The sequence below is a fragment of the Centrocercus urophasianus genome, unplaced genomic scaffold (assembly GCF_019232065.1).
Source record: "Centrocercus urophasianus isolate 14NV4802_14NV808 unplaced genomic scaffold, USGS_Curo_1.0 seq_14, whole genome shotgun sequence".
NCBI lineage: Eukaryota > Metazoa > Chordata > Aves > Galliformes > Phasianidae > Centrocercus > Centrocercus urophasianus.
In genome coordinates this window covers 37,736,280-37,760,485 of record NW_024884586.1, presented here as the reverse complement: position 1 = coordinate 37,760,485, position 24,206 = coordinate 37,736,280, and the positions used below count along the sequence as shown (strand labels likewise).

At 35.3% G+C, this 24,206-nt stretch overlaps 1 protein-coding gene across 1 annotated transcript in view; it reads left to right on the top strand.

The window, feature by feature from the left end:
* The window catches only part of TRIP11 (thyroid hormone receptor interactor 11), a 28,507-nt gene extending 7,656 nt beyond the window's left edge, over positions 1-20,851 (top strand). The window contains exons 7-21 of the mRNA XM_042814310.1: positions 723-1,085; positions 1,543-1,583; positions 2,052-2,147; positions 2,868-3,074; positions 4,036-7,065; positions 7,914-8,054; positions 8,257-8,450; positions 9,653-9,816; positions 10,115-10,218; positions 10,954-11,053; positions 15,520-15,601; positions 16,348-16,462; positions 16,688-16,810; positions 17,881-18,028; positions 18,723-20,851. Coding sequence (XP_042670244.1) covers positions 723-1,085; positions 1,543-1,583; positions 2,052-2,147; positions 2,868-3,074; positions 4,036-7,065; positions 7,914-8,054; positions 8,257-8,450; positions 9,653-9,816; positions 10,115-10,218; positions 10,954-11,053; positions 15,520-15,601; positions 16,348-16,462; positions 16,688-16,810; positions 17,881-18,028; positions 18,723-18,931 — 5,117 coding nt within the window. The 3' untranslated portion in view covers positions 18,932-20,851. The remainder of the gene's footprint in view (positions 1-722; positions 1,086-1,542; positions 1,584-2,051; positions 2,148-2,867; positions 3,075-4,035; positions 7,066-7,913; positions 8,055-8,256; positions 8,451-9,652; positions 9,817-10,114; positions 10,219-10,953; positions 11,054-15,519; positions 15,602-16,347; positions 16,463-16,687; positions 16,811-17,880; positions 18,029-18,722) is intronic.
* Positions 20,852-24,206: the final 3,355 nt, after the last annotated feature.

The following is a 24,206-nucleotide window of genomic DNA, read 5'->3' as shown; positions in this document are numbered from 1 at the left end:
ATTTTTCTTCTGTACATTATTTTATTCTGCTTTTTTATACTCTATAACTTATGTGGAAATTGCCTTATTAGGATTATGCAGAACTATGTAGTACTAATATGTGGATCTGTAAAAACATGTCTGGAAAATGAGGTCTTTAGATGAAAAACTTGGCGCACCATTTGGCAAATGAGGTTATCAAGTAATTTATAATTTTTGCAGCCACTTATAAACTGACAAAATGTAATTCTGTCGTTAAGATTTACTAGCAAAAATGTGTTGCATATACGAAGTGTTGTACTCTGTGAGAGCCATTCAGCAACTCTTCAACATTAAGTTATAGACAGTTTTTTTGCATGAGATTGAATTGGATGAGTTTTGATAAATTAATCTTAGAAAACAGACAGACTGTGTCCTGATAAATTGGCTTCTTTCATTTTTCTCACTCTTCCTGGTCAAGAATGATGTGTTAATGAAATCTTGAACAATGTGTGTCTTGCAACACTTTTTAAAACTCATTAGAGCCAAGGAGATCCAAGTATTTGAAAAACTGTTTATCAAATCTGTCATATGCATGACAGTGCTTCAACTTGATTCTGTTTACTTTAGTTTTCTGTTGATTGACATGTTTTTGTTTTAGATTATCCTTCTGTCAGGAGAAGGGATGAAAGAGGCTTTTAAACAAAAGATCTACCGTGCTGGCTTTGGTTAGTATTGCAAACTCGATCTGTTTTGCTTTTTAGATGGTGTAAGCACTGATGCCATGGTTGATTCTAAAATTAGTGAACAGGAAAAGACTGCTCAGAATCTAGAAGGAGGGAAAGCGGACAACTTGCAAATGATAAAGGACCTAGAGGATGAAATAAGAAAATTAAATCAGAAGTTATCTTCTACCAAAGAAGAAAACAAAATTCTTCTGAAAGAGCAAGAACTGTTAAAGGTAGAAAAAATCCAACTAACCCAGGAACTTGAAAGTCTAAAATCTGACTTCAGTATGCTTCAAAGTTCTGTTGCAGAGCAAGGTGCTCTCTTGAAAGAACAGGAGAAGTCTCAATCCAAGACACCGCTACCAGAAGATGTTGTCAGTCTGCAACAAGCACTGTTAGGTACTTTAAAAGCTGCTGCTTTAAATAAGGGTTATTCACTGAGATAAGAGCAGAGAATGTAGTTAGGCCTGGAATGATAAATGTAGAAGTTCTGATACCAGTAGTGTATCAACTGTGTGTCAACTGTTCAGTAGGTTTTTTTCCTTTGAAATAAGCCTGGATAGAAGTTTTATTGTAAAAGTACACTTTTTCTGTGATACAGCATGGTATCAAATTTGGCCTTCTGTGCATTCAGTTGTAAAAGGGAACTTTTACTTTCTAATATGTGCCTTTCATTCCTTTAAAAAAAAAAAAAAAAAAAAGGTATCTCATTACAATGCTATGAAATGCTATATGAGATGCTATGATTTTCTTAGAGTAGAATTCTGCTGGGCAAGGTAGGAGGGTGATTTGGTTTGATTTTTTTTTTTTTTTTTTTTTTTGAAGTAGTAAAAGTATGTTTTTTTTTCCATTATAGAAGCAGAAAGAGAAATAGCAAGGCTTTCAAGTTTAAGTCAGGTAAGGCAATTTCTGAATTAAGCTAACAAAAAGCAGCAACTACAGTAACTTGTGGAAAATACCTGTTCTTAGTAGTATCCATTCTTGCAGCATTCACACTGTGTATAAATAACCTTGTAGTCAAGGAAGTAGTTTTAAATTGTTTTTATAATTACATGTGGAAGTCAAGGGAGCAATACATTCCGCTTTGTTATACTCCACAGTGTACTCTCTTGAAGAAAACAAGTACAGTTCCACTTAGCCCGCTTTACTTAGGCTACTGTAATATATGTTCTTAAAGTATTGTACATAAACTTCCCTTTAAATTACTGGAAAAACAGTACTTTAGACAATATAAAACTGTATTCATATCAGGTTTTTATTCTTCCATGTTCCTCCACTGATATTTATTGGTAAAGAGTTAATACAGATGATGGTTTTTAAATGCTCTGGATTCTTACCTTAAGTATTTCACTACTGTTTTTGTAGGCTGACAATCCTGTTTATATGGCAGAAGATGTTCAGGCATTTACATTAGATCTCCAAGTTCTTAAGGAAGAAAATCTTAAACTTAGGAATGAAAAGGTATGTATGTTAGATTTCTGATCTGTAGTGTTTACATATTTTTTCTACACAGTGGTAAGTATTGGTATATTCAGAATAGTTTTGACAACGTTGTTCTAAAATAGCTTTTTCTTCCATGTAGTGCTCTAACATCACATTTTATCTTACTGATGAAGTTAATGTATCTTTTTAATTTTTTTTCAACATTCCAGCAAGTCCTTCATAAATTCACACTTGAGAGATATGACTTAGTTTATTTTGTATCCAGAAATTTTTTCAAGTAGGATCTTTTGTATGTTGCATCAGTTAAAGACTTCCCATAGCAGTTTTTGTAAGGATGTTTTTCATTGCCCTTGACTCCTTTCTTGCTGTGCATTCTGTATGTTTAAAATGTCTCTGGAAGATGTAATAGTTTATCCCAGCTGTGGATCCATACTTCAGTGGTGGATGTAACTGTGATTGTCAGGCCATGACTTTTTATGAAGAAGTTTGTAAAGTACACTAACGAGCATCATGAAAGAAGTAATCATGAAAAAAAAAAAAGCGTATGTATGAATGTTAAAGATGAATACTTCATAATAAAGAATTTCTAATTGGGATAATGTTCCTATAGACTCAGAGATGTTAACATAAAAATGTGTGCTCTGCTTTTGTTTTTGAGTAAAAGAAGGCATTTCACAGTGGGACAGTACAAGTTTCGTCAAGAGAGGCTAATACGTAGATTTGTTTGTTTGAATTAAGGAGGAACTTGAGAAGGAACTTCTAAATGCACAGTGTAAAAATGAGAATATTATTTCTGCATATACTGAGGATCAGAATTCAGAATTAAGACAGTTAAAGCAAGATTTGGAAAGGAAAGAACATGAATTAAATGAAAGTATTGCTGAAAGAGAAACATTAATAGCAGAACTGGAAGAACTAGACAAGCAGAATCAGGAAGCTACTCAGGTAACAAACATTCAAATTATTTGTTGAATTTCAAAAATGTATGTTTATATTTGTGTGTGTTTATCTTTTAAGATGATCTTTGTATGTAGATAAGTTATCCCTGGGGCAAATAAACAAATGGGGATATTGGGGCCAGTGTTTCACCATCTTGAGGTGAAATCCTAAAGTGTAAGAAACTTGCTTGTTGCAGACAAAGAAATATGACACATCTGCTGCCCATAATGCATATCACTTTCTAAAGTCCAGATAAACACCACATAATTTTTGTTTGTATGTGGTTCAGAGGTTTTTATCCTATTAATACTTTAATTCTTTCTTATGACAGTTTAATTAAGATGAATGGTTTTTAAAAGCTTTTCGTCTTCCTTCCATTGTTTTTCATTTTGTTGACCAGTTAATCTGCTGTATCACAACTTCTTCATAATATGGATGTTTGTGGAGCCAAGGTCATGTTATATATAGTGAAATTAAAATTATACTTTTACGTCACTGTCTCGTTATACTGACCATTAAGACCAGTCATCATTTGAGCGGCTGCATCTTCAGAACTGTGTTTAATTTTAGGCCTCTCTGTACAAGAAACACATCAAGGCCTTGGCGCATGTCCAGAGAAGGGCAGCAAAGCTGCGAAGGGGCCTGGAGCCCAACTCTTAGGAGGAGAAGCTGAGGGAACAGGGATTGTTTAGTCTGGAGTAGAGAAGGCTCAGGGGAGACCTTACTGTTCTCTACAACTCCCTGAAAGGTGGTTGTAGTGAGGTGACAGTCAGCCTCTTCTCCTGTGTAAATAACAATTAGTCATTTAGCGTTGACTACTTGATACTACTTGTTAGCTCAGTTTTTTTAAGTAGAAAACATTTTTGTTTTCAGGCAAATTTTTGATTGTTCAGAGGATGAAAATCAAATACATACTTCTGCTGATTCTCCTTCTTTTCTAACAAATTCTTGTTTATCTTCATTTCAGCATATGATTACGCTGAAAGAGAAGCTGTCAAGACAACACATAGAAACTGATGGCATCACCAAACAGCTGAAATTTGACATAGATGTTGAAAGAAAGAAAGTAGCAAAATTAGAAATGGAGAAGATGGAAACTATTAAGGAGTTAGATACTCAGAAAGAAAAACTAAGTCAATGCTCGTATGCACTTAATGATTTGCATATAAGTAAGCAACAGCTTCAAGATAATGTTAGAAACCTTCAGGAGCAGTTGAAGAAGGCCCAGGACTGTAACTTGCATAATAAAAAAGAAATTAGAGAATTGCAACAAAGACTGAAAGAAAGAGAAGAGGAACTTTCTCTGTCCTTGAGCAAATTAACAGAAAATATTGAGCAGGCATCTAGCCACGGTAGTCAAGATCTGATTCTGAAAGAAAGAGAAGCAGAAATTGTGAAACTACAGAATAAACAACTGGAAAATAAGCAACTAAATGAAGACTTAGAGAAATCTCTGTCTGATCTCAAAACAGAAAATGGAAAGCTAATAGCAGCCTTTGAAGAACTAAAACAGGAGTTAAATGATACAATTTCTGAGAAGAATAAAGTTTGCTTAGAGAAAGACACAGTTGTGGAAGCTTTGAAATTGGAAAAAAGGCATTTAGAAACAGAATTAAGCCAGGCTGAAAATCAACTTTTTGAACAAGCGCACAAGTATGAGCAAACTATTGAGGAGCTATCAAATGCCCGTAGTATGGATACCACTGCATTGCAGCTTGAACATGAGCGCCTGGTTAAACTCAATCAGGAGAAAGATTTTAGGATTGCAGAACTCAAAAGGAGCATGGAGCAGATGGAAGTTGACCATCAAGAAACAAAAGAGATGTTAACTACTAGCTTAGGGGGACAAAAGCAGTTGACTGAACTTATAAAAGAAAAAGAGGAATTTATTGAAAGACTTAAAAATCAAGCCTCGCAGATGAAGCAGGAACTTGAAGAACATAGGGAAGTTTCAAGAAAGCAGGATGTCTTAAAACAGAACTTAGAGGAGAAAGACAAAAGTCTTGCTATAATGAAGGAAGAAAACAATCATTTGAAGGAAGAGATTGAACGTTTTAAGGATCAGCAAAGTCGAGCAACTCCTGTGGTTGAGCCTAAAACTCTAGATATTATTATTGAACTTGAAAGTGAAGTGACACAATTAAAAGTGATAAAGAATAATCTTGAAGAAGAAATAGAAGTTCACAAAAAAACAATAGAAGACCAGAATCAAAAAACAGTACAACTTCAGCAGTCCTTGCAGGAGCAAAGAAAGGAAATAGATGAGTCTAAATTTCAGTGTGAACAAATGAATGTCACACATGAAAGGCTTTCTTTAGAGAAAGATGAGGAAATTAAAAATTTGCAGAAAACAATTGAGCAAATTAAAACTCAGTTGCACAAAGAGAGACAGGTTATTCAGACTGATTCCACTGATCTTTTTCAGGAAACAAAAGTTCAAACACTTAATGGAGAAAATGGGAATGAAAAACATGACTTATCTAAAGCTGAAATTGAAAGACTAGTAAAAGGTATCAAGGAAAGGGAGATGGAGATTAAGCTTCTAAATGAAAAGAATGTTTCCCTAAGTCAACAAATCGATCAGTTGTCTAAAGATGAAGTTGGCAAACTTACTCGAATCATTCAAGAGAAAGACTTAGAAATACAAGCTCTCAGTGCTAGAGTTTCCTCAGCTTCCTATCGGCAGGATGTCCTTGGTCTTCAGCAGCAGCTACAAGCTTATGTCATGGAAAGAGAACAAGTACTAGCAGTTCTAAGTGAAAAGACAAGAGAGAACAGTCAGTTAAAAACGGAGTATCATAAGATCATGGATATGGTGGCTGCTAAAGAAGCAGCTTTGGTAAGGTTGCAAGAAGAGAACCAAAAATTATCTAGTAGATTTGAAAATAGCAGTCAAGATATGTTTAGAGAAACTATTCAAAATTTATCCCGTATCATTCGAGAAAAAGATATTGAAATAGATGCTCTAAGTCAGAAATGCCAAACCTTATTGACTGTCTTGCAGACATCCAGTACGGGTACTGATAATGGCTCAGGAGGTGTTAACAGTAACCAGTTTGAGGAACTTTTACAAGAACGTGATAAATTAAAACAGCAAGTAAAGAAGATGGAAGAGTGGAAGCAGCAGGTAATAACCACAGTTCAGAACATGCAGCATGAGTCAGCTCAACTCCAAGAAGAGCTACAAAAGCTTCAAGCACAGATTTCAGTTGAAAGTGATAGCAATTCAAAATTGCAGGTAGATTATAATGGCTTGATTCAGAGTTATGAACAAAATGAGAAAAAATTAAGAAGTTTTAGTCAAGAATTAGCACAAGTTCAGCACACCATAGGACAGCTTCATAATACCAAAGATCTTCTCCTGGGTAAACTTGATTTGGTAACACCATCTGTGACAATGGCTTCCATCATTTCACAGCCTTCAGTCGTGCAAAGCAGTACTCCTGAAGTACTCAGTGATGAATCTAAACTCCTTCAGAAGGAATTGGAACAGCTGAAAAAAAAGCTGCAAGAAAAAGATTCAACTATTAGGACTCTTCAGGAAAACAATCAACGATTATCTGATTCTGTGGCTACAGCATCAGAGTTTGAAAGGAGGAGTCAAGAAGAGACTGATTCAGAGATGAGGCAGATAAGAGAAAAACATGATGTCTTACAGAAATCTCTTAGAGAAAAAGACATACTGATTAAATCAAAAAGTGATCAGTTGCTTTCTGTGAGTGAAAATCTTAGTAACAAAGAAAATGAAAATGAACTTTTAAAACAAGCTGTGACTAATCTCAAAGAAAGGAATTTAATATTAGAAATGGATATTCGAAAACTGAAAGAAGAAAATGAAAAAATAGTTGTAAGGTGTAGAGAAAAAGAAACAGAATTCCGAGCACTTCAGGAAACTAATATGCAATTTTCAATGATGCTGAAAGAGAAAGAGTTTGAGTCCCACTCAATGAAGGAAAAAGCTCTCGCTTTTGAGAAGCTGTTGAAAGAGAAAGAACAGGTATGTACATGTTCATGTTTATTATCTTCTGAAATAAGTGGCATGGTAATGTATTTTCATGTACATGTACACATCGTGTGTTTGCCTGAAATTGGTGACTCCTCACCGCATCGTATTACAGAGTAAAAAAGAAAAATCAATGGATGAATGGCTTGCAATTTTAACTGTTAATTTTATATCCATAAACCATGTTTTTCATTCATTTGGAAATTATTTAATGAAGAGCTGCTCAGTATTTTGGTTTTGCCTATTCTGCATTAACTACCCTATGTTGTTTTTATTTTATAAAATTTGCAGAGGTGGCAAGGAGAACTAATTTCTCAATGTTCTTCCTTCAAGTGTCAGTCACTCCAGTGTGGTTGCTTCACAGCATCTCTAGGAGATAAATGACTTCACGCATCTTTTTATAGCTGGAGAAGCTGCACTGGAGGAAAAAAAAAAAAAAAAAAAAAGGTTTCTCCTCACAATTTGACATATGGAAAAGTAGATACTTTTTTCTCAGTGTATTTTCAGAGAAAGGTTGCAGTAGCTTATTAATTACTGTGGAAGTAATTAATGAGTGAGAATCTTTTTTAAAGAAACAAAAAGTTTCTTTAAAGGGTATCTACTCACAGCAGTTAATTAAAACAGCGAGTGCGTAGTGTCCTTTAGGAATAACTTGTATTTTGTCTTCTAGTGATGAGTGGAAAAACTCAGAATACTGTTTTCCCTGAAAGTGTTCCTGTGCTGAAGGGCCATGTGTGTCTTGCCCATTTTCTTGTTACGTTAGTATTGTCTTTACATTTATCAAGGCTGATTTCCTTTAGTATAACTGCTGTGTTTGAAAAGCTTTTTTATGTCTTCCGCAGGGCAAAACGGGGGAATTGAATCAACTGCTCAATGAGGTTAAATCGATGCAGGAAAAGGCTGCTATTTTTCAGCAAGAGAGAGACCAAGTTATGGTTGCACTCAAACAGAAGCAAATGGAGAGCAGTGCCCTACAGAATGAGGTATGCTACCACATAACTTATAGTTGCAAGAAATAAAGAATAAGAAATTGCATCTATAATATTTTCTGCATAATTGTTAGTAATAACTTGTAAAAACACTCAAAATCATTACACAAGCACTATGCTTTAAAGTACGTTTTCTTCGCTTACTTTCCTCTATGAAAGCTGATAATACAAGCAACTTAAGGTGTGTTCTACACAGATACAGCATTTGCATGAGAAAGAGCAGCGCCTAAATCAGGAACTGGAGAGGCTGCGTAACCACCTTATAGAAATGGAGGACTCCTATACACGAGAAGCCTTGGCTGCAGAAGACAGAGAGACCAAACTAAGAAAAAAAGTTTCAGTTTTGGAAGAAAAACTTGTGTCTTCATCTACTGCAGTGGAGAATGCCAGGTAATCTTTTCATTTATCCAGCAATGCCATTGTCTATGAATATTACACTTAGCTGGAGGATATTGATGACTTCATTTTATTGAATTAGCATTCGGAAGTGTGCTAGGTGCTTGAGAAAACAAAAAAAATATATTGATTAGTGTTATCCTGAATCAGAGAGGCAATATGAAATAACCTTGACAACTGTAATGAACTAAATTTTGTCCTTTTGCTAGTTATAAATATCTCAGATCTTTGACTGATTAGAACTGGAAACAAAGACAGTTCCTCAACCCATCAATTGGATTGCATGTGGCAGGGTGAAAGATTCTTAATTGCCTTTAAAATCAAGGTTTCATTCACTTGGAAAGAGCACAGTTCAAAACAGTGTGATACTTATATTGGTTTCAAGATGAGTGCACATCTTCATACTTGAGCGTAGAAGGGTGTACAGAGCTGTAAGCATTTATATATTTTTTTAATTATAGTTACCGTTTTCATTCAGAATAATGAAAATCAGAAAATGAAAATTACTCAAGGCTTGTCTTTAATATAGGCATGTTTGTTACTTCAAGCAAAAGATTTCATTTCACTGCAGTTGCCCAGAAGAGCAAGAATATTAATCAAAAAATATATATGTAGCTGCAGTCTTTTCTACTTCCTTAAGTGTCAAAGATAAAGTTTGCTCGTAACATTCTCAGCAAAGAGATTTCTGAGTTGAGCAGAATTTGTTGCGGAAACCAGTCAGAAGTTTGAAGAGTTGAGAGAAGGCTGTGTAAAAACTGGTAGAATACTTTTTAGGTTTTTGCAGGAATGTACAAGAAGTACAGCCTATTTTTGTACCTGATAGGAGCCTATGTTAGGGGGCGCCTCGGTTATCAGGTTCATAAAATTTCTGTATAATGGCAAATTAAATGGATACTCAGTGGTCAGTATGGAGCTGGCTATACCAAGTTATTTGTGATTGGCTTTAACGCTAAAAGTTGTTAGAAGGGCTTGTTGATTCATTTAGTAATTGAAGCAGGGCACTTCAAACAAAAGTTCTTGCAAAAAATGGTATTAGCAGGCTTATTTAAAATGTGTTGTTAGGAGATTTTTGTTTGTTTGTTTTTAAGAGGAATTCAGGGGATGGGGAGGGAATGTCTTCATTTTGTTGTAGTTTAATTTTCTCTGTGATGATTTTTTTTCGTTGTCTTAAATAATTTATTTCATGCTCATTTAAGTCATCAAGCTAATCTGCAGGTTGAATCCTTGCAAGATCAATTAAACCTGGTTTCCAAGCAGAGAGATGAAACAGTGCTACAGCTCGCCATCTCACAGGACCAAGTGAAACAGTATGCATTGTCACTGACCAACCTGCAGATGGTACTAGAGCAATTCCAACAGGGTAAGTTTTGTCGAGAAATATCAGTCACAGCAAGCATTCTTCGAATGAGATAACTACCATATTTTGGTGCTTTTGAAATACATGGTTACTTGATTTTCATTTTGAAAGCTTGAATTTTAAAATCTTTCATATCTTTTAAGAGATGTGGAAACTGGTGGCCATTATATGACTTAAGAAATTAGAATTCTACCTCACGAATGCCAGATGTGATAATGCTGAGATTTTGCAATTGTGTGTCTCAAAAAAGAGAATTATGTATATGAATACTTTTTTTCTTTTTGTATTTTTAACTCATTAGAAGAAAAAGCCATGTATTCAGCAGAGCTGGAAAAACACCAAAAAGAGACTGCAGAATGGAAAAAAAAAGCCCAAAACTTAGAAGAAAAAGTTGCATCACTACAGGTAGACTCAATAATGAAGTTGAACCCAATGAAGTTCCATGCTAATTACTGATAGATTTTTTTTTTTTTCCTTTAACTGCTGTGTGAAGTGTTAATTGTCTGTTACTGTATAAGAGCAGCCTGTGTAAGTTCAGATTGAGAGAGCTGGCGCTCTTCAGTCTGGAGGAGAGAAGGCTGCGGGGTGACCTGATAGTAGCCTTTCAGCATCTAAAGGGGAGCTACAGGAAAGAAGTGGGCGGACTCTTTAGCAGGGTTGGTGGTGATAGAAAATGGGGAAGTGGTTTCAAACTCAAAGAGGGTAGATTCAGGTTAGATATAAGGAAAAAAAAAATTACAGTAAGGGTGGTGAGGCACTGGAACAGATTGCCCAGTGGTGTGGTTGATGCATCGTCCTTGGAAACTGTCACGGTGAGGCTGGGTTGGGCTCTGGGCAGCCTGATCTAGCTATGGTGTCCCTGGTCATTGCAGGGGACTTGGACTAGATAGCTTTCAGAGTCCCTTCCATCTCTAAGGATTCTATGATTCTAGATCAAGTTAGATAATTCTTCTTTCTTCTTCAGATCAGGGATGGGGCCATGCTGGGACTGAAAGGCCAGCAACATAGCATGCTGGGAATGTTTCCAACCAAGTTATTATAAAGTACAGATTTTTGCTACATTTGATCTGTGTTGCATTAGCATAATTGTAAGTGAACTCTTGTGCTTCCCTTTTTGTCCTTTTCCTACCTTCTCTTTAGGAAAATTTAGAAGAGGCGAATGGTGCACTGGATGCAGCATCAAGGCTTACTGAGCAACTTGATGTTAAAGAGGAGCAGATTGAAGAGCTTAAAAGAGAAGGTAAGATATTTTTCACCAATTAAATATTTCTAAATTACTAAACATTTTTAAAATTACGTGTACCTTCTGTTAGCTATCTTTCTCTAAGAAATGCCTTCAAGTTATTCTTTTTTTTTTTTCTTTAGATACCAAAGCCCTTGAATCAGCTTTAGTTCTGTCTCTTAAAAAGTTTGTGAAATACCAGATGCTGTCACATTTTTTTCAAATTAACTACCATATTTCACAGACAAAGTTGCTGTGAGGTGAAGGATATGCTATTGGTAAGAGATGTAGAGGGAACTGCTCTTGTACAGGAATAAGACTAGAGAAATTATGCAAAAGGCCTTATGCACGTCTTTAGTTTGAATTTTTTTATCTCCTTTCAGATGAGCTTCTGGATTGCTCTTGTTTAGAAATATGCTTTTCATACTGTTCTCTGATTAAATACTTTGACATTTTACAACCTTTGTTACTTTGGATTTGAAGACAAAAATTGGCTAAATGGTAAGAAGAGTTTGCCTGGAGAAACAATTTTGAAAAGGAGGAGTATTTACAGTGAGTGTGGTCAAAAGAATAGTTTGCTCAGAGAGGTGTGTCCATCCATGGAGATACTCAGAACCTGTCTGCACACAGTTCAGGACACCCTGCTCTAGCTGAGCCTTCTTGAACTGAGGGGGTTGGGTTGGGTAACCTAAGGAAGTCCCTTCCAACATAAATGATTCTGTGTCTGTGAATGGCATGGAAATGGGTATTTGCTCTCCTCGCTGGAATGTAAAATCTGTGGTAGGTACATAGCCTTCTCTTTGTAAGCACTTCTAGCATTAAAGCTGTATAGGAAAGCCTAAACAGGCAGAATACAGTGTAGGAAAAACTAGTACCATTTTTATGAATTTCTGCTTTATGGTCTCAAACTTTAATCACACAGAAAAAACTAAGTGGTTTCTGTATAATGTATTTGAATGCCAGACATCAGTAAGATTTTACAAGCTCAGACTCGATTAGAGATGATGCAATAACTGTATGAATAACATAAGATCACTGTGGTGTTCTTTCTTCATTAATATCAGCTTTCATGAGAAAGGAGTTGTATCATTAAGTAAAGCAGAACTTAGAACTAATAGTAATTTTGTTGGATTTCTGTCCTTAAATCTCAGCCCTGGCACATAATTTTTTCTTCAGTGTTTCCTTGAGCCACAAGGGGAAATGGTCTGTCTAGCTGTGTGACGGTTCTCACATGTGTGTTTAACAGTACCAACTATTGAGGGAGTATTAACATCTTTTTCTTCAATCACTGTTATTTGTGTTATTTGTCTTTTTCTCTTCTGTTTTCCAGCTGAGTTTCTGCTTTTTCTTTCCTTCTTTTTCTGTGGGTTACCATATTTTGCTGTTACTGGCACATCCTTTGTTGCAGTCTGACTTTCAGGTGTATATGTGCGATAAATATGCAGCAAGAGGAGCCCTCCAAGGGGGCTCTCAAAGGAGAGTTTGAAGGGCAGAGACTTGCTCACATTCTGTGGTCTCAGACCTTCTGATTTTTTTTCCCCCCCTTAATATCTGTGGGAAATCTGGGGGTGAAATCTTTTAGTTAAGGGTTGCTATAGGAAGGCGCTTGCAAAATCACCTCTGCTGAATGCAGTGGTAACTCTTAGCTCTGACCATATTGAACTAATTTTTGCTATTCATTCTTAAATTGTGATTTGTTTTCCTCTTGGAATATAAAATATTTTCTTAAAGTAGACTTGCTTGTGATCTTACAATTAGTGTGAATAGCCATTAAAAAGCCCTTGCATTTTCAGAAGGAACTCAAAAAAGCTGCAGCTTTTTCATAACTACACATTATTTAAATGTATTTTATCCATAAGTGCAGTTTGACGTCCCAGTGGGCACCATAGTATTGTTTTGAGTTCACATATGAACTTTACAAACTGAATCAAGTTTCACTCTGCATCAGTCTACTATTCATTCAGTAGATTTTGGTTTTAATCGGCTGTTCTTTATTATCTCTCTCTTACAAGAGTCATCACAGTGGAAATGTTCAAAGACTCTGGATTGAAAATAACTTTAACATAGGCAAATTTGGCACTATTATTTGGAGAGCTCTTATGCTACTGGTTAATTTGATAGCTAAGCTTCCTGAAAGCGTAAGGAATAATGTGTTAATGGATTTGAACTGTGAGAGAAAACTGGGTCTCAGTGTTTTATCAAACTGGCCGTAGTGGCAAGCAATTTACTTGTTAAAAATTGAAAGAAATTGTTTTATAACGGAAGAAGCACTTCAATATTGTTGTAGAATAAATCATTATTTTTACTGAAAAAGAGACCATTCCATTTTTTCTGTTTATACAAGAAAACATATAATGTCTTATTGAAAACTAGCCAAATACATTCCCAGACACGGTTTTGTTGGCCAAATCCTTTGATGGATTTCTTTATGGATTTTTTTTGGCAGGAGAAGTGATTTTAATGGAAAAGTATAAGATGTACCAGATGCAGTTTTTGGGATTGCCATAAATGGTTAACAAATTATTAGAGACTGCTGTAAATGTCTGGTTTACAGCAGTCCATGCTGAATTTTGGCTCAGGTCTTCTTTATTATTCAGTCTTTTCATGCACACGGAGTACATGCTTAAATCCTTTTCAACTATAAGGTTCCATTTTAGAAGGAAATATTCCATTTAAAAACATGTCCAAGGGTAGAGCTGTAATCACTGTGAATGAATGTAGCCATGTAGCTGTCCTTAAAAGTTGATTCTCTGATATAAAAATTTTCTCAGGAAAAAATAGAAAACAGAAGTAACATTTCACTTCAAAAACTGTTAATTGGTTTGTTTTAAAAAAGTAAAAAGGAAGCTTGCTGGTATCTCGCCAAATAGAGCAAAACATCTTTCAACATCTTGAAACAAACTTAAACCCTATTTTCAGATGTTGTTTCTCTTTTTTTAATCAAAATTGGTAGTTTAACATTTTAAAATTCTCTTTTATTCTGTGGAAACCTAAATAACCACCCAGCTTCCATGCTTCACCTGCAGTTTCATTCAAATTTGGGGGTCCTGTTTAACCACACTTGCAAAGAAGCATAATTTTAAGCAATGTTCCCAGCATGACACTAATTAGTTTGTTCTACTCTTTACCTTCCAAAAGTCATACTGGAGAAGTGTTTATGAAAAGTTGTGGAGTATTTGAACAGGACACATGTCACAGCCTAGCTCTCTCTGTAGATACACCAGAACTCTCACAGGTTCTCAGGGAGGTACTGCTGTTAAATAGAGAACCATGTAGTGACATGCATTTATTAAAGACTGAAAGTCATATGGAAACCAGAATGGAAAATTTTATGCATCCCAAATGATTCAGAAATTATAAAACTTCCTACAAGTCACTTTTTCTTCTTCCCTCATTTCCATCTTCTCACAAGAAAAATGTGATTATTTCAAAGAATTTCAAGATACTGAGTCATTCCTACAAATATTTACCAAGAAAAAAAAAAATAATAACATGAGCTCAAGAAATATTAAAATAATAGGAAGTTTATGTTGGTTGGGAGTTTTTCCATGGAGTTTGAAAACATCTGAAGAATTCAGCCTTACAGAGAGAGGGGAGAAAAAACTCTTCTGTAACTTCAGGGTAGCAATTGTCTTTATATTGAGGATCTATATTATGTTGTTTGGCTTGTGTGTGCTATTAAGACTTGTGCTTTTATTAGGAAAAAAGTAAATTTAAACATAGCATCTGGCAGAACCAAGGTTTGGTGACAAATTCTGTTTTTGCTGTTCTTAAACTTACCTTCAGTTAATTCTTTGTATCTTGTAGCTGTTCATTTTCTTCTCAGAAAACAGTTTGTTAGTGTTTGTAATTTGATGCAAGTGTCATGTATTTGGGGATATGAGTTTTTTTGTCACTGTGTCCTTGTATCCTTAGTCAGAAGGCTGTAAAGTATTTTAGCTGGTAAAACCTTCTGGAAATTCTTTTTCCTTATGGTGGTGAGCTTTAATTTGTGAAAGATCAGAGTAAGCCAGAGCTCCTGGATGGGGTAATCGGGTGTATTCTGAATTTAAGTTAACAAATAATTTGCTGAAATTTTAGAATTGTAGCAAAATCTATGCTATGTAATTAATGGACGAGAGTGAATATTATTTAAATATATTGAGCTCCAAAGACCTGATGAGAACATGATAAAGAACTTCTTTCCAGTTCTGTACAATCCAGATGGAACTGAGCAGTTCATCAGATCTTCAGCAGTTCTCTGACATCCTGTGTTTCTGTACTTTAGCTTTAAGTATTGTTCTGATAATTCTAGCTTATGAATTCAAGTAATAATCACTAAGTTGACACTTTTTATAAGAAATTGTGCTGATACTGTTCTAAATAAATATATATATATATATATATATATATTAGCTTGTCTTTATTTTAAAAGACATGTATTACTAACAACACTTTGAAACAAAGCCTGGGATTTTTATTTGCTTTGATATAACGTTTTATAGGTGAGATCAGAAAAGAAATGTTAGAAGATGTACAAAATAAACTGATGAATCTCATCAACAGCACAGAAGGAAAAGTGGACAAGTAAGTCATTATATTGGTGTACATCTTTGTTCTTTATTCTTCTTTGCAATGAACAGGTGTGTTACTAAGAGTTGCAAGAGTAGTGCAGAACTGAGCTTCTCTACGTAATCTTGAAATTATACTTTGATTATTTTGACATTTCTCAATTAGTGATTGTAAATGCTAGAATTGATTAAAAGCAATGTGTATCAAAATTTGGATTATATGTTTAATTAGTATTACACTTCACTAGTGTAAGTTATGAAAATGGGGGAAAAAAGTTCTTAGTGATCAATTTTTATAATGCATCTTAGGTTTGAATGGCATCAGCTGGCTGCTGTTCAGATTTGATCTCTTTCTGAGTCATCATCATAATCTCTCTCTGTGTTAGAACTGAAACCGGAATAGGCAAATGGGTTCCCCTGCTCATTCCTTAGGTTTGGGACAGTTTAAAGGTTCTCTTGGGTCAAGATCTGGGAACAATATTTTCCTGCATTGTGTCACTTGCATCAAAAGTTGGTAACGTACAATTCAGTTTCATGTTACTGCATACAATACTTACAATACTGTCCAAATCACAGTTCATTGTTTAAGAAGTGTTTTAACTTAGAGGGGAAGGAAATTCATGGCATTCCCTTTTAGTTCCTTTATTGGATTGTTTATTTGGGTTATTGTTGGTTAGGCAAAAGTATAAGGAATAAATGTGTTGGAATTTCCCTATCACCTGTTATCTAGGAGCAGACAGTGTAACAGTCTTTGTTCTGCAGGCTCCTGATGAGGAATCTCTTCATTGGACATTTTCATACTCCAAAAAATAAACGTAATGAAGTGTTAAGGTTAATGGGAAGTATCTTGGGTATGAAAAAGGAGGAACTTGATCAGGTAATTCTATGATTCTAATTCATTTGCAGTGTCTGAAAATAGAATGACTTGATGCTAAAATAAATGTGATTGTCCTGGCAGTTATAGTTGGTAGCAATTAAAGTTACCTGTTTGTGGATTTTGTGGAATTCCCACATGACTTACAGTGATACAGTGAGCACAGTGGTGCAGGTTTTTCATCTGCTGCTTTATTTTGCTTCCTAACTTTTTTTTTAAACCTTATAGTTACTCTCTGAAGACCAAAGAGGAGTTACAAGATGGGTAACGGGCTGGCTTGGTGGAGGAACAGGATCAAAGAGTGTCCCGAGCACACCTTTACGACCAACTCACCAGACTGGTTTTAATAGTGTAAGAATTAATTGTGTATTTTGAGTGGAAGAACTGGAACAGTTGCATATTAGTGTTTATGTTTGGTTCATAAGTATATTGAGCTCAATTTTTCAATTCTACTTTATCTTACATTATTTATATGTTCTGTGCAGCTGCTCTGGCATATTTTGTTTTGGGGATGTGCTCCCAGGAATTGTTCCCTTCTGACTAAATAAATGTATAGGTATTGAAGACAATTGCATAATTGTAAGTGTTGGGCTAATACAAAACTACTTACTGTTCCACTGGCTGCTGGAACCACTGACTTCTTCCAGTATGGACTTGATACGACAAACTGACAGCGTCAGGGGTTAAATACATGTGGGAGTCTGAATGTCTGCAATACAAAAAAAAAGATCATAATACCATATTTTCATGACAGTGATTCCCATCTGTCCTTTACATTTTACTTGTAAGTCTTAGCTGCTTCGGTTAGTGTCTCTTATGTACAGCATATAAAGTTGATAGTTTAAGCTTCCAAATACTGTGAAGCAACAGTTTTCATGATGTGGTTCATGGGAGCAGTTATTCTATGGAACTTTCCATTTTGCAGACCATTTAATAATGCATTCAAGATTAAACATTCGAGATTGAGCAGATTGGATTAACTTCTGTTTTTGTTGTTATTCATTGAGTTTGACAGTTTTGTTCAGAAATAACTCCTTTACATTATCTTGAAGCATAGGGATTTTTACTTATTTATTTTGCCCACTGAAATAATGCAGGCAGCAAGTACTTGAGATGTCTGTAGCAGCATAGGTTTCTTGAAACTATTTGCTAAAATCAATAATAGGACCATGGTGGAAGTGCATGTGTTATTTTTAACATTCATCAGTTTTACATAAATGTTGCTCACTGAGACAACAAATATTTTGTTTTTAAAATAAATTACATTGTTACTCATTAAGTAGAACATTTAAGTACCAGTACAGAGTACTTCAGAGCTTGCTGACAGCTGCTTTTTAAATATATATGTGTTTATTTATTTTTAATTTACTGATGCTCCTTTGAAAAGCATGTAAGATTTCATAACAAGTAGCTTTTTGTAGTCTTTTTCAGAACTGTTTGTGAAATTCCTTGAAACAGAGTCTTGCCCAAGCCTTCCTCCGCCCAAGCTTTCTGTTCATGATATGAAACCTTTAGGAGCAGCAGGAACTGGTAAAACTAGCACTACTCCAAGCAGCAGTCAAATACCAGGTAACAATTAAAGAAAATTTGAAATTATGCTGAGAACAAATTTATTCACTACAAATAATTTTTTTTTTAATAACTTGACCAGTGTGCTGACATTGAGGACTCAAGACTCAGTTGTGACTCACTGTCCGTGATCTTTATTTACATGAGTTCTCTTGAACCTGACCTTGGGGCAGCTGCCCCAATACAGCTAGGGTAGGAAGCCTTACCTGAGTGCTGTGTGATAGTGCATGTGTATGGACCCTTATGTCTTTGCATAGTGCTGTAGTCAGTGTGACAAATACTTTGTGTTTGATTGCATAGGTGAAGTGAACCTTCGCATAGGGTGTTTGTGTTCCATGTCACAAAAATGTGTGGATTTTATTGCATATCATGAGTTTCTACTGAATTCCATGCTAACAAGCACAATATGGTTGGGCATGTTCTGGAAGTGCCATGATTTTTAACTGGTGACTTTTAGTGTAGACACAGGAATTGTTGAACCAAAGAAGCATTGGGGCAGGTAACATTCAAGATGAGAGAAGATAGAAATAAGTCTATGAGAGTATCTGCAGTCCATGGCAAGCAGATGAAATTTTCATATTGGGAAAGTAATATGCAGTTGTAAAATTTGTTTTAGGGCAAATGCTCAAAAAATTGGATAGACTTACAAAAACTTTCCAACACAGTGGAGATTTTTGTTTGTTTTACATTTCAGATTCTGGAGTCTCAGGAATCAGCAGAAGACCAGATGCAAATCCATTTCTGGCACCTCGATCTGCAGCAGTGCCTCTCATAACACCTGCTTCTACTTCTGGGCATCTACTTATGAAACCTATTTCAGATGCTTTGCCTACTTTTACACCACTGCCAGTGTCCCCTGATGCCAGTGCTGGTGCTGTACTAAAAGACCTCCTAAAACAATAGATGACCTTGAACCAATATGGTGTTGATAGCACTTTAAGGAAAATGAGAACACTATGCTATATATAATTTACCACAGTGAGGCCTTCTGTATAAAGTTGTATACTTGTTTGCAATTGTATCTTGTTTTTGTTTTAATTACAAACTAACATAAATATGAATGATTGCATGCAGAGTTGCCTTCTTTGTAGCAAGTATTCATTTGGGACATAGGTTAGATTTTGTTGCTAGATTGTCACAAGACAGTTTGAAGGACTTCTAAACACTATTTTTACTCGAGTCCTTTCAGTTATGCATATACAGCATTAATTCTTTGGTGTCGAGGTCCTTTTTTCCGTGAAAGGGATCTGCTGTTGGCAGCAGAACTTTAAGAACCAAAATTTAAAAATAAATTAACAGAAACACTTAGCCGAAACTGAACTTATTTGAGGTGTTGAATTAATGATATGAACTCCAAAGAGTAAAAAATTGAGTAAACGGGAGAGTGATTATTGAGTAGCTGTGCTTTTCCCAAAGGGAATTCATTATGCTTAGTTGTATTAAGACACGTATCTCTTTATTTACAGGAGTATTCATTTTGGGGGGCAACTTGAGGCATATCAATCTCTTTTGCGCGTGGATTTGATTCTTTTTCCCCCACCTAACAATTGCGTTCAGCAGTCAAGCCCATCAGCACCAAGGAGTTAACTGTGGGAGTGCTCCATTTTTTAGAGGTGCGCATGTGATGAGAGTGGATAACTGAGCAAAAGATAAGTTCATGTATGTAAAGATGCTGTAATGGTATAAGATGTATATTTGACAAACTTTTTATCTTGCTGTATTTTGTAGATTCCAATATAGGCTTAAAGCTTTAATATATGTACAGAATTCAAAGGGAAGAACATGCTTACTTATCCCAAATGTGTAAATAGGTCTTTGTAAGACCGAGGCCAAAGTCAATTTTTCTGTAAATTTTGCTGCGATGATTTGTACACATTGTTGGCAAGTAAGGAATGATGTTGCACACTAAAGGGAAAAATTCATCTTGTAACAGCAGTTAATCATGATAAAACATCTTCATTTTAAAGTGTGTAATTTCTAAACCTTTTTCTATATGCCATTGTTTAGTCAGTGTTGAAAGATAACTGTTGTGCAGGTTCTATATTAGAACTGTCAAACTTTGCTTCTCATTTTCATTAAGATCCTGGATTAAATTGTAAGAGTTATATTTAAATAAAATTAATCAAAGAAACTTGTACAGAATCAACCAAAATAATACAAGAAATCTTTGTGTTTATTTATGTAGAGGTCAAGTAGTGAATTTCTTTTGTTGCATTGAAATCTAGCAAAGTTTATTTAATTACTGTACTCACCCTGAGAACTTGAGTCCCTTTTCTCCAGTGACCATATTGGATTTTTATTTTACATTTTTTACTCCCTTAATAGACAGGGTCTAATGGCAGTCTGACTTCTGACAGAGTGGCAGCCACAGATAGTGTACCAAAGTAAATTATGCATTATGTAATAAATGAAATGAGAATTTAAAATTACCTCTTCTGGAAACATTTCAGTTTGGTACCTCAGATGTACATCTTTATTTAAACTACTGGACTGGAATAGGTAATATTTTTTCTGTAGCAAATATAAAGAAAACTGATATTGGATGTCTTCTATGCAGTCTTCCGTGTTCTTGTAATCATGTTCATTTGAAGATGCTCAATTGCTTCAGAATAAAATTGCCTTCAGGTGAATCAAAGCACAAATAAATGTTTTAAAAAATCATGTATGTTACGTATTACAAATGGAATACACTAACTAAGCAGATCTTAACTTCAGTGTAATTTTTTTTTTCTTCAATTATAAAGAACTTAATACGCGTGTGTTTCTCTTCCAGGAGGCTTTATAAATGCCAATAAATAAAGCATGGTGAGACCATTTGTTTCAGGATGCTGTAAATCAGCTTCATTTATACAGTAAGATAAAAGAGTTTGAGGGGAGAAATATAAAACCAAGCAAATGTATTGAAGAACTTCAGAGTTCTTCATTAAGGTCTTTTGGAGAGAAGAAGAAAATCTCCAGAGGGCAGGACGTAAGAGGCTTTGGTTCTTAAATACTAGGATGTCTGTTGAACTGTAGTGAAAATCTTCCATGGCTTCGAGGTTTCTAGGGCTTGTTCTAAAATTACATTAGTGTGTTTTGTTCTTTATTGGAGATAAATTGTGTTCCGTGTGCCAGCCAGTGCTTTCCCACTGAAAAGTGTAGAACAAATGCACTGCCTTGATTCTGTTTCTTAAACGATCTCACCCATGGCTATAAGTAACTTTCAGTATTTGTTTTTATTGAAAGATTTATGAAAATATTTTTTTTCCTCAGATTTTTTTTCTTCTGAGTTTGCTTTGTGCTTGACAACTGTTTTGTATATATTCATTTCACCAGTTTCCTGCATTTAAGTATGTGACTCATGTAGTCTATCCTGTTAATTGTGTGGGTCTTTCACACAGGGGGTGGGGGGAAGTCCCTTTAGAATTTGAGCAGTTGCAGTATTGAAAATTTTCCTTAACTCAGTTGCTTTCATTTGTTTTTTCAGAGAGAAAGGAGAGTGGTCCTTCTACATTTGGTCTAACAGGCTGTTGCTAGTCTTCAGTGGTAAAGAAGCAGAACTGTAGTAGGGAATACATATAGCAAACTTGGTATAAGGGAAAAAATAAGGGTTCTTCTCTAGTTTCTTTATCATGAATGCAGGTCATCCTGTGTCATGCATTCCATGCAAAGAAAAGGATGTAGCTGATTGGTCTTTGTAATTATTACTATAGAATAATGCATTCTGCTTGTTTTAAGTTAAGCTTTCTTGCATTAAACCAGTTAGTCACAGTCATATGATACACAGTTTTTGACATTATGTGATAAATATAGAAAGAATGTATTTTGTTTTTTATCAAGCATGAGTTCCCAGCCTGTGTTTTCTTATTCCTTCTTATTCATATTCTTGACACATTTTGCACTAATAGTTACTTATAAGACAGGCTACTTGGAAAATGTGGATATGATTGAGTGACAAAGCTGAAGAGACTGAACAGAAGGTACTTGCTTTGTAAGTATTTCACATTATCGTGTGCCTCATGAAAGCTTCATAATGTTAAGCTTTGATGTCCTGTTTCTGACAGTTTTGATGACTTGATTGTAAAAGCTCAAGAATGATTTTTCAATTAGCTTAATCTGACATAATTGTAAATTGAATTGTAATCTGGGAACAGTTGTAACTGGAATAAAGTTAAATTCTTAATTTGCCATCTACTTGAAGAAAAAACAACCCTTAGCTTAAAATGGAGAAACATTGCTAGTATACTGCAGAAGTAACAAGGATAACAGCTTTGTGCATTCTTTCAGAGATCTTTGAGATAGCCATACATTAAAACTGAAGTAGCCATTGTGTCAGTGTATCTGCATCAATGTTTAAAAAGATAAATATATGTGCCATACATATGGCAGTGCTAGCAGTAAAGCTTAAGGAATTAAAAATATTGTTCGTTTTATTTCTGCTCTGTTTCTCCCGCCCAGTAAAATTTATAGTTGGTTTCCTTATATGCATGTGACTTTCAGGTGGAAAGCTTCTATCTAGCATTCTTAGAAATAACATACAAGGATTAGGAGCTTATTTTTGTTATTTTGGTTTGTGTCATTATATCTTACTGAATTTATTTGCAGCCCTGCAGAGCTTAAATATGAAAGCCAATCCAGAATAAAGATAAAGGAACAGACAACTGCTGGCTTCTTATTTAAGTAGGAACAAACAATTTGTATAGAGCATGTCGTTTACAGCAGTAGCAGTGTTGAGTCTTGAGCTGTTACATTTGTCTGAAGCTTGTAGAGCAGTATGGTGTTCTAAAATTCAGTGTCTGAAAGCATCACATATCTTAACTCTTGAAATACGTTTTATGGAAACTAATGATTGGAGTACATCATCAGTGTTAAGTATGCAAGAAATGTCTTTTGTTTGCTGATTTGTATTAGATCTGTTGCAGTGCTAATTTAGATTAATTTGTTCCACATCATGAGTTCAGCCATGCTGCTAAAAGTCTCGTACATCTTGCCAAGTAGAAGAAAATTGAATCATGTAATTAAAGGCTTATTTTTCTTGTCGGAAATAGTAATGAGAAGATAACTGTTAATTGTTTCTCACTTTAAAAAGGGCATTTATCATTCACTAAGAGCCCATACTAAGTAATTTGGGGGTCACTCTGTCCCTTCTTATTGAGTTTGTGTTATTGCTGATTAAATCTGATTTCTGTTAAGTATTCACAGATGTTGTACATCATCCTTGATCTCTGACAGTAGATTAATCTTTTTTCCACCCTTGTGTTAAGATTCCCATTGGACATCATCTCACAGATTTTAACATTGATATCATCTGCACTCAAGTTTCTGGCAGCCTGCTCCAAACTGCCGTTGGAAAGGTTACTGTCTCTGGGTCTGTGATGGTCAGCTAATAACTGTTAGCATGAATGTTCACACTAACACACACACACACACACACACACACACACAAAAGCACCACTTCCCAGGCCTCTTAAACAAGGAAGCTGAGAACACCCTTTTTCTCTGTAGCCATTTTGATTTGAGGTCTTCCACACTGTTGTTTCTTTGTTTTTTCTTCTTCTCATTGGGAACCATACACAAATGTTTCATCCTCTGAAGAAATGTGATGTAGTTACCTTGCTGCTGATAGCACCCAGGTATATGGAATATTACACTTGAAAATGCCTCTTTTGAAATCCTATTTCTGCCAGTTCTGTTTCATTCCTATTCCTATCAATGAGAATTTAGACTATTCATAGATGTAAATTCTAAGAAATATTCCAGTACTACAGTTGATGTGACTCTTGTGGTTCCAGAAACCGAGTGTGAGTGCTTCCCTATCACCTAATTGTCTGTCAGATGTATGCATGTAGATGTGCAGTTCGGGGCTGAAGATGAAGAGACACCTGAAGTGGCTAGAAGCTACAGAGAGGCAGGTTCACACCAAGTCAAGAGTTCAAGGGGAAAAAAGGAGGGAAAGGAGTCATTACAGATTGCTCTTTTTGCTGCATTTCTGTTGTCAATTATTAGTTGGACTAGAAAATTACGGCAGCAGTCAAAAAGAATGCAGTAAGGTAGTAATATAGTCCCAGAAGGCTTGTTTGTGATAAACTGAAAGTAAATTAGTCTGATAAGTGTAATGAGCTTGCATGTTAATCAAATTTCATGTTGGTTACCTTGGCAAATTCAAAACCATTAATTACGCTCATAATAAGATCCAAGA